This window comes from Periplaneta americana, chromosome 14, assembly GCF_040183065.1.
Source record: "Periplaneta americana isolate PAMFEO1 chromosome 14, P.americana_PAMFEO1_priV1, whole genome shotgun sequence".
Classification (NCBI taxonomy): domain Eukaryota; kingdom Metazoa; phylum Arthropoda; class Insecta; order Blattodea; family Blattidae; genus Periplaneta; species Periplaneta americana.
The window spans coordinates 79,461,316-79,477,251 of record NC_091130.1 but is presented as its reverse complement, the minus strand read 5'-3'; the positions used below and the strand labels follow the sequence as shown (position 1 = coordinate 79,477,251).

The 15,936-nt window shown below is 36.3% G+C and overlaps 1 protein-coding gene across 1 annotated transcript; it reads left to right on the top strand.

The window, feature by feature from the left end:
* Window positions 1–563: 563 nt before the first annotated feature.
* Window positions 564–14,971, top strand: LOC138713490 (peptidoglycan-recognition protein SC2-like). Its single transcript, XM_069845653.1, has 2 exons — window positions 564–763; window positions 13,864–14,971. Exons 1-2 carry the CDS (start codon window positions 589–591, stop codon window positions 14,334–14,336), a joined length of 648 nt encoding a protein of 215 aa, XP_069701754.1. The 5' UTR covers window positions 564–588; the 3' UTR covers window positions 14,337–14,971.
* Window positions 14,972–15,936: the final 965 nt, after the last annotated feature.

The following is a 15,936-nucleotide window of genomic DNA, read 5'->3' as shown; positions in this document are numbered from 1 at the left end:
CTCAGGACGCTTACGACGAATTGAATTGCGTAAACGGCCAAGAATCTCTTTGTAGAGGATCTTGTCTACAGGTGCACCTTGTGGGATGAATTCTATGTGAACAATTCCATTTGAATAAAAAAACTGTTAAAGCACCACCTTGCCTTTTGACCTGTCTTGTTGCGGATTTTTCTGTCGTGGAAATAATGGCGTTTTCCAGGTGGCGAATTGTCGGTTCAGTTGCGGATCGTAAAGGAAACACCATGTTTCGTCTCCAGTTATGATTGGTTATAGCAGTTTCGCCTAATTTCTGACAGAACGTGACGTTTGCCCGTTGCTCAAACTGCAACATACTCAAGTTCCGACGCGCACATTCAAATCACCGTCACAACAAAGACCGTAGTTCTGCTTACACTATATGCACGTAACTGTATGATGCTGGGACGAGAGACTAACTGACAAGGTACCATATCACGGCGCCACCTATCCGTTCTAGTGCACCACACCGCCACTATGCTCTCAGTCTCAGAACTTAATGAATGTACCACGTATATGCATTTGTACTTGCATGTATTTTATAGACTTTATGTTTATATTCCAGCTGGAGAAATGGGGTCAATCTACAGTCCTACCACGAAGCCCTATGTGTCCAAGCCACAACTCTCAACACTGCGGGGCTCTTCCCCTCTGCATCGCAAGCCCATGTTCTACTTGGGCATCCTCCTCACAGCTGGCCTTTTGGGTCTGATAGTGTTCTTGATTGTGTATTTCACTATGTCAGAAGGTAAAGCATGCGTGTTTCAACTTCATACTTCAGTTACGAAGTTCGTAAGCTATTGATGTGTTTAGTATCATGGATGTTTTGAACAGGAATATCAATATTATTTCGTAAAACACTCCAAAATTACTCAACTTCATTTAAAAATGCTCTACTTCATTTTAAAAACTAGCTATTCCACAAGGTTAACATAAAATATACTCAGTTTTATATGGATTAACTTAAATTGACGACGTCATCTAGATGGTATCGATATTAGCTAATTTACCCAGCTAATGTAACTTAGCCGACCACACACCAGTGTTTAATACTATGAAGTCTACAAATCTGAATAACGAACCAATCAATCAATCAAATCAGATTAGGGAGCAAAAATAATTAAAAGGTACGCGAACTAACGTCTTTGCAAGGAGATTTGGAGCTGTGAATTCGAATCGAGTTGGTCGTTTGTCTCGTTGCGTTTTTCGACTTTCCATTGCAGGAACCTATAGAAATTCTGAAGTCGAAAGCCGAATAATGAACAAAACCTAACAGATCACACATAATATGCATCCACTCACAAAAATTCAACAGCCTTAGTTCACAACATAGTTCATCTTGGCTCAAAATAAAAATCAACACAGCATATTTTTGCTTCAATGCTTTCCCTACTTGCATTTGTTTCAGTTTTCAGTTTATTTCTCTATGCAGTGTTTTAGAGCACTAATAACTCTCAACGGAAACAGACTCTAGAGCAGGGGTCGTCAGCACAGAGCAAGCTGGGGCTAGTCTCTCTTACCCGCGGAAAATGCAATGCACTAGGGTGCACGCCGTAGCTGCTAGCGGGTATGCTCTCTATCTCTCCCTGTTGCACGACAGTGCACACGGGACAGCACCGCATACCCTTTGCACATTTCAGCGAGTGCTGGCGACCACTGCTCTAGAGCAGCCATCGTCAACTAGACTGCACACTAGTTCGGAGCGCCAAGACGCTGGCTGAGGAGGTAGTACTATGCAGTGTGCAGTGTCTCGAGCCAAGCCATCACAAAAGCCAACTTTCTAACCATAATTTACAATGTCTTCTTCGAGTGCGTTCTACACGAGCATTGATACCTATTATTGACCAGTTAATGAGGGAAAAACGAATTAAAAAATGCAGGAAAACCAATGCTAATGATCAGCGAAAATAGTCTTTGTCATTTGTTATTTACATTGTAATAAAATAATTTAGGCCTACTTCAGTCTTTTAACAGAAACGACAGTAAGTTTCATATGTTATACATATAACAAATAATTGGTTTTGTGATATATAGTGTCAGATAAAATAGATAATTTATTGTATTTTATTGGCGACACTTGAACAAAGGAATAGGATGACATAATTTAAATATTAGTAATGGATTCGATTTGTTTAATATCTTGTAACGTTTAAAATGCATTATAGGTATGTAAGTTCTCAATTACTTTAATACGAAAAAAATATATTAGCTTTCAAAACCGTTACAATACATAACGGAAAAATACAATTTGCTTCTTGTCTTAAACTGAAAAGTGTTTTACTTGTTACACAGTTCCTCTTAAAATAAATTAAGTGCATGCTTCTTCCGTCTTTATTTTAATTATAATTATTAGAGAATGATTAAAAGGGTTGAACAAGTGAACGGTCGCCACTGCCATCACCTGAATCCTTCCCCCCAACTCCTGCTGCACAGTTGATGTCTAATGGAGACAACTGAGCTAGCGAGCAAACTGTGTCTCCACCATAGTGCACAGAGATGACGACTCCTGCTCTAGAGGATGTGAATGACCTTTTATAGATGAGAATATGAAGGTATATTTATTGAGTTTTTATATCAAAAGCAATCTTTCAAAGTCCACACCAAATTTAGACGCATGTTCACAAAAATTCAATAGCCTTAGTTCACAACAGTGCTCCCAGCATAGTTCATCTTGGTTCAAAATAAAAATCAACACAGCATATTTTTGCTCCATGCCTTCCCTGCTTGCTATGGTCTCAGTTTTCAGTTTATTTCTCTATGCAGTATTTTAGAGCACTAATAACTCTCAACGGAAACAGAATCTAGTGGATGTGAATGACCTTTTATAGATTAGAGTGTGAACGTATATTTATTATTTTTTTATATCAAAAGCAATCTTCCAAAGTCCTCACCAAATTTAGACGCATCTAGCCCTTGTTTACTGCGCTCAAGCGGGTATACCATCCGAATTCACTTGTTGACAGTATAACATCTCACAAATTTGCTATTTTTCAAACTACACATCGCAAGGCTTTACAGTTCTTGTAGTTTTTGCTGTTTATAAAAAGGCTGCTTTCTGATCCAGTGTGTTATTGTGTCCATTAATTTAACGAAAACACGGGCTGCAGATCGCGTGTGGCTGTACTGTACAAAGCTGTGTTGTCACGTCTTGCTTAATTTTATGTTTCATAGGCCTAGATAGTTTAATTAAGTATAGCGCAACCAATAGTTTAGCAGTGTCGGCGAAATTACTAAACGTCTTACGCAGAGCGCATGTAGTATCAGACCTGTCAACCTTTTATAAGAGATGAAATGCAGGGGATGGGAATTTAGTAGGACATATCCTATTCAAAAATAATAATAGTAAAGTAATAGTAAAGTAATAATAATAATAATAATAGGCCTAATATACATATTATTATTAATATAAATGGAACGAGAACAAAAGAAACACGAAAGTTATGCGATCACCTTTAAATCCGTGTCAATGCGGGATAGCAGAAGTCGTGACCTAATTGCGGGTGACTCGCGCATTATGCATGGAAGTTGGTAGCAGCGACCTGCTTCCGATACGGAGAAACAAGAACAAGTATGAAACAAAAAAATGAATAAACCAACCGAGTAAAATAAATAATCTTGCCAAAAACGATTTTTCTTAAACATTTCTTAAAACACCAGCAATTAGGTAAAACTTTGTATTCTTATGGGAAGTGATGACAAGTTGTTATTAAAAATACTTAATCCTTTTCGTACCATAAGTTATTGAGGTACTCTCAGAAATAAAATATATGTTTTTAGAAAGTGCAGCGAAGTGCATGGGTAAGGCTAGTATATAAAAAAAACGCGTAAGAGCATTGACTAGTATTCTGTAATGTTCAAACATGAAAGAGGAAATCGAGACATTACAAACTTCGTCTTATTTAATATGAAAACTAACCGCAAGATCTGTGCTCAATTGTTTTTTTATTTTAGCAGGTTATTTTACGTCGCTTTATCAACATCTTAGGTTATTTAGCGTCTGAATGAGATGAAGGTGATATGCCGGTTAAATGAGTCCGGGGTCCAACAACGAAAGTTACCCAGCATTTGCTCATATTGGGTAGAGGGAAAACCCCGGAAAAAACCTCAACTAGGTAACTTGTCCCGAACGGGAATCGAACCCGGGCCACCTGGTTTCGCGGTCAGACGCGCTAACTATTACTTCACAGGCGTGGACTCTGTGCTCAAATCTTTAAGCGGTTTAAAATAGCGTCCTGCAATGTTCGAACATAAGAGAGGTAAACAAGACATTACAAAATTCGTTTCATTCCATAACAAAAGCTAATCGCAAGATCTGTGCTCAGATCCCTAAGGGCCGTATTCATAGACATTCTTAGCGCAGGCTTCCGGTGGATATCAGCGAACTAAAGTTTTTTGTATTCATAAACCAGTGTTAGCGATATGATATGATATGAATCCAGTACAAAGTAACCGGTCGATAGTCGGGGCTAGTTCAGCACGCTCGTAGTGCGGGCTAGCGAAATGTCTATGAATAGCACCCTAAGAGGTCAAAACATGAAGGGATGGGAGTGGAGGACAGCGAATTTTTTTTTGTAACAATGTGGATCAAACACGACAGAGCGAATATCGAACTTGATCATACTCGACAAACTTGAACAGAACATAGCGCCTGTAATGCATGAAGCTAATTGAAAGCATGAAGGAATGGGGGAGTAAGACAAAAATATTTTCATAATATTGAATAACAAACATGATAGGCCTCCTCCTGCAAAGCGAACATCGGCAAATATTGAACTTCGACATACTCGACAAAATAAACCGAACATAGCGCCTGTAATGCACGACGCTAGTTGAAAGCATGAAGGGATGGGAGAAGACAGCAAATATTTTCATAATATTGACTAACAAACATGATAGGCCTCCTCCTGCAAAGCGAACATCGGCAAATATTGAACTTCGCCATACTCGACAAAATAAACCGAACATATCGCCTGTAATGCACGAGTTGAAAGCATGAAGGGATGGGAGAGGACAGCAAATATTTTCATAATATTGGCGAACAAACATGATAGGCCTCCTCCTGCAAAGCGAACATCGGCAAATATCGAACTTCCCCACACAAAATGAATCGAAAATAGTGTCAGTCATGCACGACGATAATAATATATAGTACAGGTTGGATAGTATGTTATAATAATGTAAAATAACCTATTATTAAAATGAGAACATTTATTTGACAGCTTGGATATTATTTATTTCATTTATTAATAGAGTAGATACTGTAAGTTGTAATTATGTATAATATGAAAATATGTTTTTCTATTTATTAACATACTAACAGGTAGGATAATCTAAGTTAATTATGTGCAGTATGAAAATGAAGTCATATTTTATTTATGAACAGGTTGGATAAGTTATAATGATGTGTAGTATGACTAGGAAATCATTTACTTTTTCTGGACTTATACAATTTATCTTATATTAGGCCTATGTGTTCATATTCTAATACTTTCTTCATCCGTATAGTTACACATCTATTGTTAGCGAGCAACTGTGATTTATTTGAATATTATGTCAAGAATGTAATTATAGCTACTATCTGTCGGTAATTGGTATAGGCCTAGTTAAAACTGTCATATATTTTTAAAATGAAATGTGATTTACCTATATTTACATAGATTTCTGTGGATGTTTAATGATAATTTTGTAATAAAAATTCACAAGATTTGTTCTAAAATCCACAGCTTAAAGCATGAAGGGTTGAGAGGGGAGAATAGGAGAGGCCAGTGAACTTGAAGGGACAGGTTCGAGCGAGCTGAAGAGATCCGCTTCTTCAATGATGATTTTAGTTCTTGTCACTCTCGACAAACTTGAATCGAAAATAGCGCTTGAAATGCACGACATTTGTATGTATGATGATAATATGTGAATGAATGATGGTGCAATGAGTCAGAGGTTCGAGGGACTACTTACATGATATATTTTGCTTATATTATATGCAGCATCAACTTGATAAGCAACACATAGCTTGAACCTTTTTTTATAACATGGAGATAACTATACCTATGTGTTTCCCACACGCGCATTGAGAAATATAATAGATAAATTATATTTTGAAAAAATTAATAATTTATACCAACCTAATCTTTAGAATTACATCTCTACAATTTTAATTCCAAATACAATTTGTTCTCTTTCATATATCAATAACAAAATACTGAAAGGTAATAATACAACTTTAATAATGTAAGATTAAGGTACAGTAATATAATTATGAAGCTTTGGGATAATGTTAATAGTTTCTTCAAGGTGTCTCGCATTTCCCTCAGATTAAATGTTGCAAGCGTCCCTTATGTATAATGTGTATTCTGAAATCCTGGTACCTATACTTCCTGACCACCGCTGTGGAGTAAGGATTAGCACATCTGACCGTGAAACGAGCGAGTTCAAATCCTGGTTGGGACAAGTTAGACAAATTACCTGGTTGGGTTTTTTGCGGGATTTTCCTTCAACCAAATCAAGCAGAATTGCTTGGTTACTTTCGGTGTTGAACCTCGGACTCATTTCGCCATCATTAATTCACATGTCATCTTCATCCATACCATAGCCCGGGTTAAGTTCACGAATCATTCGGCGTTCGGCTACCCATTCATTCACAGAATAGGAGTGGTAAGCACAGTAAGCCTCAGGCTGCAGTATAAGCCTTCAGGTCCCTCCTCCGTACAAGAGAGAGAGAGAGAGATAGAAGAAACTGTACTTCTCACTTTCCTAGATTGTCCCCTGCTTTGTCAGCAAGAGACCCCTCCAGTCTCATTGGACGTTGCAATTTCAGTATGTTCACCTGTAGAGACCTCTGTCAGCAAGACAAGGTTAGTTGAGTCGCGTAATAGATGGCCAGTAATGTGCAATGTCGTAGATCTATTACACGAGACCCGTGGATTTACTTCCCAGTCGATGAGCCAGACTTTAAGATTTTTATCCTAACTTAAAAGCATAACGCTCTCTACCAGGCTTGGATTCACAAGCAAAAAGAAGTTAAAGTACTATGGAGAACGACTGAAAGGGGCGTGAAATATAGGCCTAGGATTTGAGGGTAATCTTCGATAGAGTAATTTAAAGTTTGCCGTTATCGGTTGATTTAGCGGATAGTGATTTCCGTTAAGAGATTAGGCCAGGCTTATTGTCAGGAGACTATGGAGACTGGCCGTGGGGACAATGCTTCCTTCACTTCGTGTAGCGAAGTTCACCGTGTCTTAAAAAATGTTAACACTTATTAACACCTAGTGATTCAGTTTATATTTATGTGATTGTACACAGAACCTTCGGAGTAATATGATTTTTTTCTTCAAAATAAGACAGGTCATGGTATTTCCATACTAATAATGAATTTGTTTCCTTCTCTGTTGTAAAAATGGCTACAAAATTCAGTTTGGAGGAATTACCAAGTATGCGGCATAAATGGAGGTGTTTCAGTGCTCCACAATGGTGTGTAAAATACATGAAGCATGCCTAGATCAGGCCTGCACATGGTTTGTACTCTCCGAGTCGGCTCACAGCTTGAGAGCGGAATGCAGATATTAGCTGCGCTCTGTATAAGGGTGGACTGGAAGAAGGGGTAATCTCACACAAAATATATACAAAAGTACTAGTACGAGTGTTCATGAAATGAATTCCCGTTCAGTGTTTACAAAACTATCTTGACTATTATTAATTAATAAAGAAATATTTATTTTACAGAAATAATAGAAATTCTATAGCTACTTAAATATGCAATATCATTTTGTTATATTTTTATTTATCAGTAGGCCTACATCAAAATGGGGTTTTATGCTGTTGGCAGCTGAAAGGAACAGTAGTCTACTGATCGTAATGAAACATCAGTTACAGATGTTCGATGTCTGCCTTTATTAAAGTTGATAATAGAAAACAGTTGCTTACAAATATAAATGTTGAGCCAAACATAGCAATCATTTTCACAGCCAGCTTGTGTAGTCGTGGATATTATTGCTGAGATTTAGTCTTGTAAAACTCAACCAGACTAGTAGTATTATTCAAAACGGTCTTTAGTCCTTAGTCCACATTGAAGACCAGTAAGTTCAAGCTGTAAATCTTATGACACTGTTTCAACTGGTGTTGAAGGAATTTATTATGATAACTTTAAACTTCTTTCCAATTAAGACAAGAGCTTGGAACCTAGAATTAAATTCATTTTGAATTTCAATTCATATTTGCACATAATCGTTTAACATGGCTTCATCACGGGCAGTTTCTATCGTTGGAAAGTGAGCCATATTACCTTCCCGAAACTGACTTACGAAAAGTGTAAGTTTACGACTGAAATCTCGTAATTTATTCAACATATCAACAATGAGCTAGCCTTTTCCCTGAAGAGAGATGTTTAAATTGTTGAAGATTAATAAATTCTAACGTACTCTACCTCATGTAATAATGCAACTTTCAACTCTTGAACCTTTTTACTGCGATCTTCACCAATAAAACCATCGTATCTCTATGTGTGGACTAGTAATGACGCATTGTATTATGTTTTTCTGTTGCTTTCGAACTTTTGTGGAAGCTGCTGTGAAAAAAATAAGCATTTTCCCATGAAATATTTAAAGAATTTGCCTAATGACCACTTTTCCGCCCTTTAGATTCCTCCAATATGTAGCCGTAGATAGGGAAAGTGAAATAGCTACTGATAATACACACTATAGCAGATAACTGCGTGGACTATCCTCTACCTATAGCAGGCATACGCCATTCCGACGTACCTTTCCGGCTCTTCCGCTCCGAAGGAGCGGCAGTGCTCAATGTGCGCCGTTTGAGCAGGCCTGATCTAGATTAATCACTTACCGCATTTATTACAAATTGTTCGAAACCAGATCAGTTGCTCACAATTACAAAGTGAACAGGCTGATCTCTTGAAAACATAGTTTCTATACAAAAGCCTCTCATACGTATCCAAGCAAATCAAACAATACAGTCCAAATAGGTCAACTGTATGGAAAACTATTGGATGGTGCTCCACAGCACTTTGCTCGGGATGTCCGAACGAATCATTTCAACAAGATGGATTGGTAAAGGAGGACCAATGCAGTGGCCAACACGTTCGCTGCATCTTACTCCCTGCGATTTTTGGCTATGGGGCATGCTGAAAGATCGTGTATATGCAACTAAACCACTAAGTAATGTTGACAATAAGCGACAGAAAGAGCAACAGATGTAATTTCAATAATCCTACAAGAAATATGCATCCAAGCTCTGCATACCACATGGGAAAGTTTTCTTACAGGTGTTGAACGCGGTGGTGAACAAGTGGAAAAATTCTGAAGTTAGTGTTTATAAGTTGTGTGAAATCACTACCAATATAAAGTTAACATTTTTTAGAGACACGCTGTGTTATTTTGGCAGGTAATTAAAGCTTTTCTCAAAAGACTATAGAAATATCTGACAGCAAATGCTTCATTTGTCTCTTGTAGTGGAACTGAATTCGGTATAGTAGACTTCATTTGTTGGAAACATAATGTGATAAGTAACCATGGAGACAACAATATTCATTATTCCACAAAGGGCATGGCTTTCTGTAGCAGCCATTGCTGAGCCGATAACAACTAGCGATATAATGTTCTGGACGTTATCTATACTAATAATAAATCTGTAGCCGAAATTTTTCTGGTAATTTTCGATTTTACAAAAATAATTGGTCCTAACATATATAATTAACCACCCTGAAAACGAAAATCGCAGTTTTGAAATTTTTGCTTGTATGTCTGTGTGTATGTTTGTTACCTTTTCACGCGATAATGGCTGAACCGATTTATATGAAAATTGGAATATAAATTAAGTTCGTTGTAACTTAGATTTTAGGCTATATAGCATTCACAATACTTTATTTAAAAGGCGGTTATATGGGGCCCTGAATTAACTAAATCGAAATATCTCGTTTATTATTGATTTTTGTGAAAAATGTTACATAACAAAAGTTTCTTTAAAAATGATTTACGATAAGTTTTATTCTTTACAAAATTTTGATAGGACTGATATTTAATGAGATAAATGAGTTTTAAAATTAAAATAACGCCATCTAAGACGATGCAATGAAATAACAAATGACTTCGTCTATAAGGGGCCTTGGACAACAACAATCGAAAAAGGGGCCTTGGACAGAACAATCGAAAGCTATTAAACTTATGTATCGAATATGAATGAGGTCTCGCCCACCTCATTGCATATTACATGACTAGTGTGAACTAGTCAGTTTGTTTTATCACCATTAAGTACGAGAAAAATTCGTACCGGCACCGGGAATCGAACCCAGGACCTCTCAGCTGTGCGCGCTGAGTGCTCTTAACCAACTGAGCAATCTCGGGACACGATCCATGACGCCGGCCGAACTCCTCTCATAGTATTATGTTACGGCCTTACTACCTGCGTTTAAGACGATACACGTCATATATGTATCGTCTTAAATGCAGGTAGTAAGGCCGTAACATAATACTACGAGAGGAGTCCGGCCGGCGTCGTGGATCGAGTCCCGTCATTGCTCAGTTGGTTAAGAGCACTCAGCGCGCACAGCTGAGAGGTCCTGGGTTCGATTCCCGGTGCCGGTACGAATTTTTCTCGTACTTAATGCTATTAAACTTAGCCTACAGACAATGTTTCTGTGTTTGTATGAAGTAATATCGGAAGCTAAATTAACCGATTTGTATAATTAATTATTATTTCACCATTGGAAAGTGTAGTTTCTCTAGATGGACATACTGCTATAATGTTATTACAGTAACTTCTTAGTAAATCGAGGACAGGTAAGATTAAAATAGCTTCTTATGCACAGAAAATTTGATAGGCTATTTTGTACATTCGTTTTCTGTATTTCTTAAAATAATATTTATGTACACACTCATTTTAATCACAGAGAATTAACGAACAACGAGAGTGTATTGATTTAGTATGCAGTAATAGGACGTTAGCTTAGCAATCCATTACTTTATAATTCAAATTTTAACTATGCTCAATCGAATCGTGTTAAAATACATAAAATAGACTATATATGCAATAAATTCAATGCAAAAAAATTGGGTAATGAGCCAAGCAGATTATGTTGCGCTGTTGTAAAAGTTGTTGCTTCTGAGATTCAAGAGCCCCCACAACAAATTAAAAACTTTCTTATCGGAGTACATCCGTTATCAACGCACTTTTTATATAATATAATATAATATAATATAATATAATATAATATAATATAATATAATATAATATAATATAATAATATATGTAACCGAAAATTTTCTGGTAATTTTCGCTTTTCCAAAAATAATTCTGTTAACATTCATCCTGAGACCGAAAATTGCTTTTTTGAAGTTTTTGTTTGTATGTCTGTCTGTCTAGATGTTTGTTACCTTTTCACGCGATAATGGCTGAACGAATTTCGATAAAAATTGAAATATAAATTAAGTTCGTTGTAATTTAGATTTTAGGCTATATGGCATTCAAAATACTTCATTTAACGGGGCCTGAATTAAATCGAAATATCTCGCTTATTATTGCTTTTTTGTTAAAAATGTTACATAACAAAAGTGTCTTTAAAAATTATTTCCGATAACTTTTATTCTATGCAAAATTTGGTAGGTCTGATAGACATTTTAAATAACAATACAATATGTTTTCACCGCCGCCTCAGATTGTAGCGTTGTTGTTCCTGCAGTAATTCCCATGTGCAAAATATAAAATTTTTGAGTAGGAACAAAAAACACATTTATTCATTCCATGGCAATGGTACATAGGAGATCGTGAATTCTTACATTTTCAAAAGAAAGAAATATAATTACATATCACTGTTTATGCTGTATCACTATTTAAGTTATTTGAAGGGTTCAGAACCATAGTGGGCCAAGCGCCATTTACTGAAGACGTAGAAAACAATGGTTAAAATTAAGTTATTACCATAATTCAATGGAACCATATAGCAAGTAATATAAAGTTTACACATTAAAACTAAATGATATGTCAATATTCATTAAACTATAGTTGCATGTAATCTATACTAATAACAAATCTGTAGCCGAAATTTTTCTGGTAATTTTCAATTTTCCAAAAATAATTGGTCCTAACATATATAATTAACCACCCTGAAACCGAAAATCGCTTTTTTGAAATTTTGGTTTGTATGTCTGTCTGTCTGTATGTTTGTTACCTTTTCACGCGATAATGCCTGAACCGATTTCGATAAAAATTGGAATATAAATTAAGTTCGTTGTAATTTAGATTTTAGGCTATATGGCATTCAAAATACATTATTTAAAAAGGGGGTTATAAGGGGGTCTGAATTAAATAAATCGAAATATCTCGCTTATTATTGATTTTTGTGAAAAATGCTACATATCACAAATTTCTTTAAAAATCATTTCCGATAAGTTTTATTCTTTGAAAAATGTTGATAGAACTGATATTTAATGAGATAAATGAGTTTCAAAATTAAAATAACTGCCATCTAAGGCGGTGTAATGAAATAAACAAATGAATTCGTCTATAAGGGGCCTTGGTCAACTACAATCGAAAGCTATGAATCATAGCCTACAGAGAATGTTTCTGTGTTTGTATGAAGTAATATCGGAAGCTAAAGTAACCGATTTGTATAATTAATTATTATTTCACAATTGGAAAGTGTAGTTAGTCTATATGTACATAATGCTATAATGTTATTACAGTAACTTCGGAGTGAATTGAGGACAGGTAAGATTAAAATAGCTTCTTATGCACAAACAACTTGATAGGCTATTCTGTGTATTCGTTTCCTGTATTTCTTAAAATAATGTTTATCTCAGAGAATTAACGAACCACAAGAGTGTATTGACTTAGTATGCAGTAATAATATGTTAGCTTAGCATTCCATTATTTTATAATCCAAATTATAACTATGCTCAATTGAATCATGTTAAAATACATAAAATACATATGCATTAAATGCAATGCAAAAAAATTGGGTAATGAGCCAAGCAGATTATGTTGCGCTGATGTAAAATAAAATTTGTACCTCCTGAGATTCAAGAGCCCCCATAACAAATTAAAAACTTACTTACCGGTGTACATCCGTCATCAACACATTTTTATATAATATAATATAATATAATATAATATAATATAATATAATATAATATAATATAATATAATATAATATAATATAATATAATATAATATAATATAAGTTATTTGAAGGGTTCAGAACCATAGTGGCCCAAGAGCCATTTACTGAATACGTAGAAAACAAGGGTTAAAATTAAGTTATTATCATAATTCAATGGAAACATATAGCAAGTAAAATAAAGTATACACATTAAATCTAAATGATATGTCAGTCTTCATTAAAATATGGATGCATGTAATAAAAATTAAGAAACATGTTAAAGGAATTGTCATTGCACCAAATGAGTGGTCTCTGGACCAAAATGATCGCATTTTAATTATTTAAATACAATTTAAATTAAGTAACATATTAAACGATTTATCCTTCTATCAAACACGAATCTTCCCTGGATCAAATGTCCTATTTTAATTACGTAATTACTTTATATTTATTTCTAACGGGTGTAGCGGAGCGCACGGGTACGGCTAGTAGCAAATAAAGATGTTAAAGTTATTGTCATTGCACCAAATGAGTGCTCTCTGGATCAAAATGATCGCAATTTAATTATTTAAATACAATTTCAATCAACTAACATATTAAACGATTTATCCTTCTAACAAACACGAATGTTCCCTGGATCAAACGTCCTATTTTAATTATATAATTATTTATATTTATTTCTAACAGGTGCAGCGGAGCGCACGGGTACGGCTAGTGTTCAAATATTTTATTTTATTTTTTTACAGGAAGGGAAAGGCTGTCATACGGGAAGCTTCATATTGTGAGTAGAAATGAATGGCAGGCAAAACCACCAACCGATGAGGGAACACCACTCCACCATCCGGTGCCATACGTGTTGATGCTGGACACAGACACCACAAACTGCTCAACAAAGTTAGAATGCATCCCACTGGTACGTTACACCCAGAATTGCCACATCCACAACAAGGGATGGAATGACATCGGCTACAGCTTCCTGCTAGGTGGAGACGGCAACGTGTACGTGGGGCGAGGCTGGGACACCGAAGGAGAGTTTCTGGACGGCTACAACAACCGCAGCATCGGAATCTCCTTCATAGGAACATTCGGAACGAATTCGCCTGCAAAGAAGCAGATGAACGCAGGAAAGCGACTGATCGAGAAGGGTATACAACTTGGCAAGATTTCGCCAGATTTTAAGTTACTAACGCAACAACAATTTTCCCTCGCTGATTTCTGATGTCTTAAGGACATGGCTGCATTGGACTGAGCTACCAACAACTGAGGAAGCTATGTGAATTTCGATTCGATATATCAACAGATGTATCAATTACTCTAAAATAAAATAACAACAAACTATCATAAAGAAAATGATTTATGTTAATATACATAAAGAGGCATTATCTCATTTCTTGTATTTATAGGCAAAGAATATTTTACATAATTTTATCTAAATGATAACACCATATTATTTCTCATTTCACTAAATATGTTCTCAGTGAGCTGAAGTGGGGGTAAATATTTATAAAATTATTAGCCTATTGTTAAATAGCATAATACTAACATATTTCTAATTTGTCATTAAGTTGCAACTGTGTATGTCGATTGTTAATTTGATTCAATTGTTTTAATAACGAGTAAATAAACCGCCAGAACTGTTACTAATTTCTTACCAAAGGCCCTCACTTTTTGATGGAAAGAGAGAAAATATACTATTGCTATTGGAATTGAGAAATTAATGTCTCGTTGTTACGGTACTCGTCGTCTTATATTTCGGAAAAAATACTTATTTGATATTATTATGAATTTTTTGTACTAAATAAATTTTGTTTAAATTATACCTATAAATATAGCGCTTCTTGAAATAAATAGAATTACGACAGATCCTTTTTAATTTTCCTAGCATCTTTTACTAAGCTTTAAATTTATAACTGCATTGATAAAGGAGCTAACCAGACAAATATTATGCCCTTGCAATAATAATTTTATTTAACCTTTCTATTTATATAACTTAACTAAAGTCAATATAAATGCTAGTTGGTTATAACTAGACGGCGGAACTGTATGCGCTGTCCCTGAAGTTTAGTATGCATGAACTGTGTTGCTACTGCTCGCGTCGTATGCACGGATTATGTTGCTACTGCTCGCGTTGTATGCATGGACTGTGTTGCTACTGCTCGCGTCGTATGCATGGACTGAGTTGCTACTGCTCGCGTTGTATGCATGGACTGTGTTGCTACTGCTCGCGTCGTATGCACGGACTGAGTTGCTACTGCTCGCGTTGTATGCATGGCCTGTGTTGCTACTGCTCGCGTTGTATGCACGGACTGTGTTGCTACTGCTCGCGTCGTATGCAAGGACTGTGTTGCTACTGCTCGCGTTGTATGCACGGACTGTGTTGCTACTGCTCGCGTTGTATGCACGGACTATGTTGCTACTGCTCGCGTTGTATGCACGGACTGTGTTGCTACTGCTCGCGTTGTATGCACGGACTATGTTGCTACTGCTCGCGTTGTATGCATGGACTGTGTTGCTACTGCTCGCGTTGTATGCACGGACTGTGTTGCTACTGCTCGCGTCGTATGCACGGACTGTGTTGCTACTGCTCGCGTCGTATGCATGGACTGAGTTGCTACTGCTCGCGTTGTATGCACGGACTGTGTTGCTACTGCTCGCGTCGTATGCATGGACTGTGTTGCTACTGCTCGCGTTGTATGCACGGACTCTGTTGCTACTGCTCGCGTTGTATGCATGGACTGTGTTGCTACTGCTCGCGTTGTATGCATGGACTGTGTTGCTACTGCTCGCGTTGTATACACGGACTGTGTTGCTACTGCTCG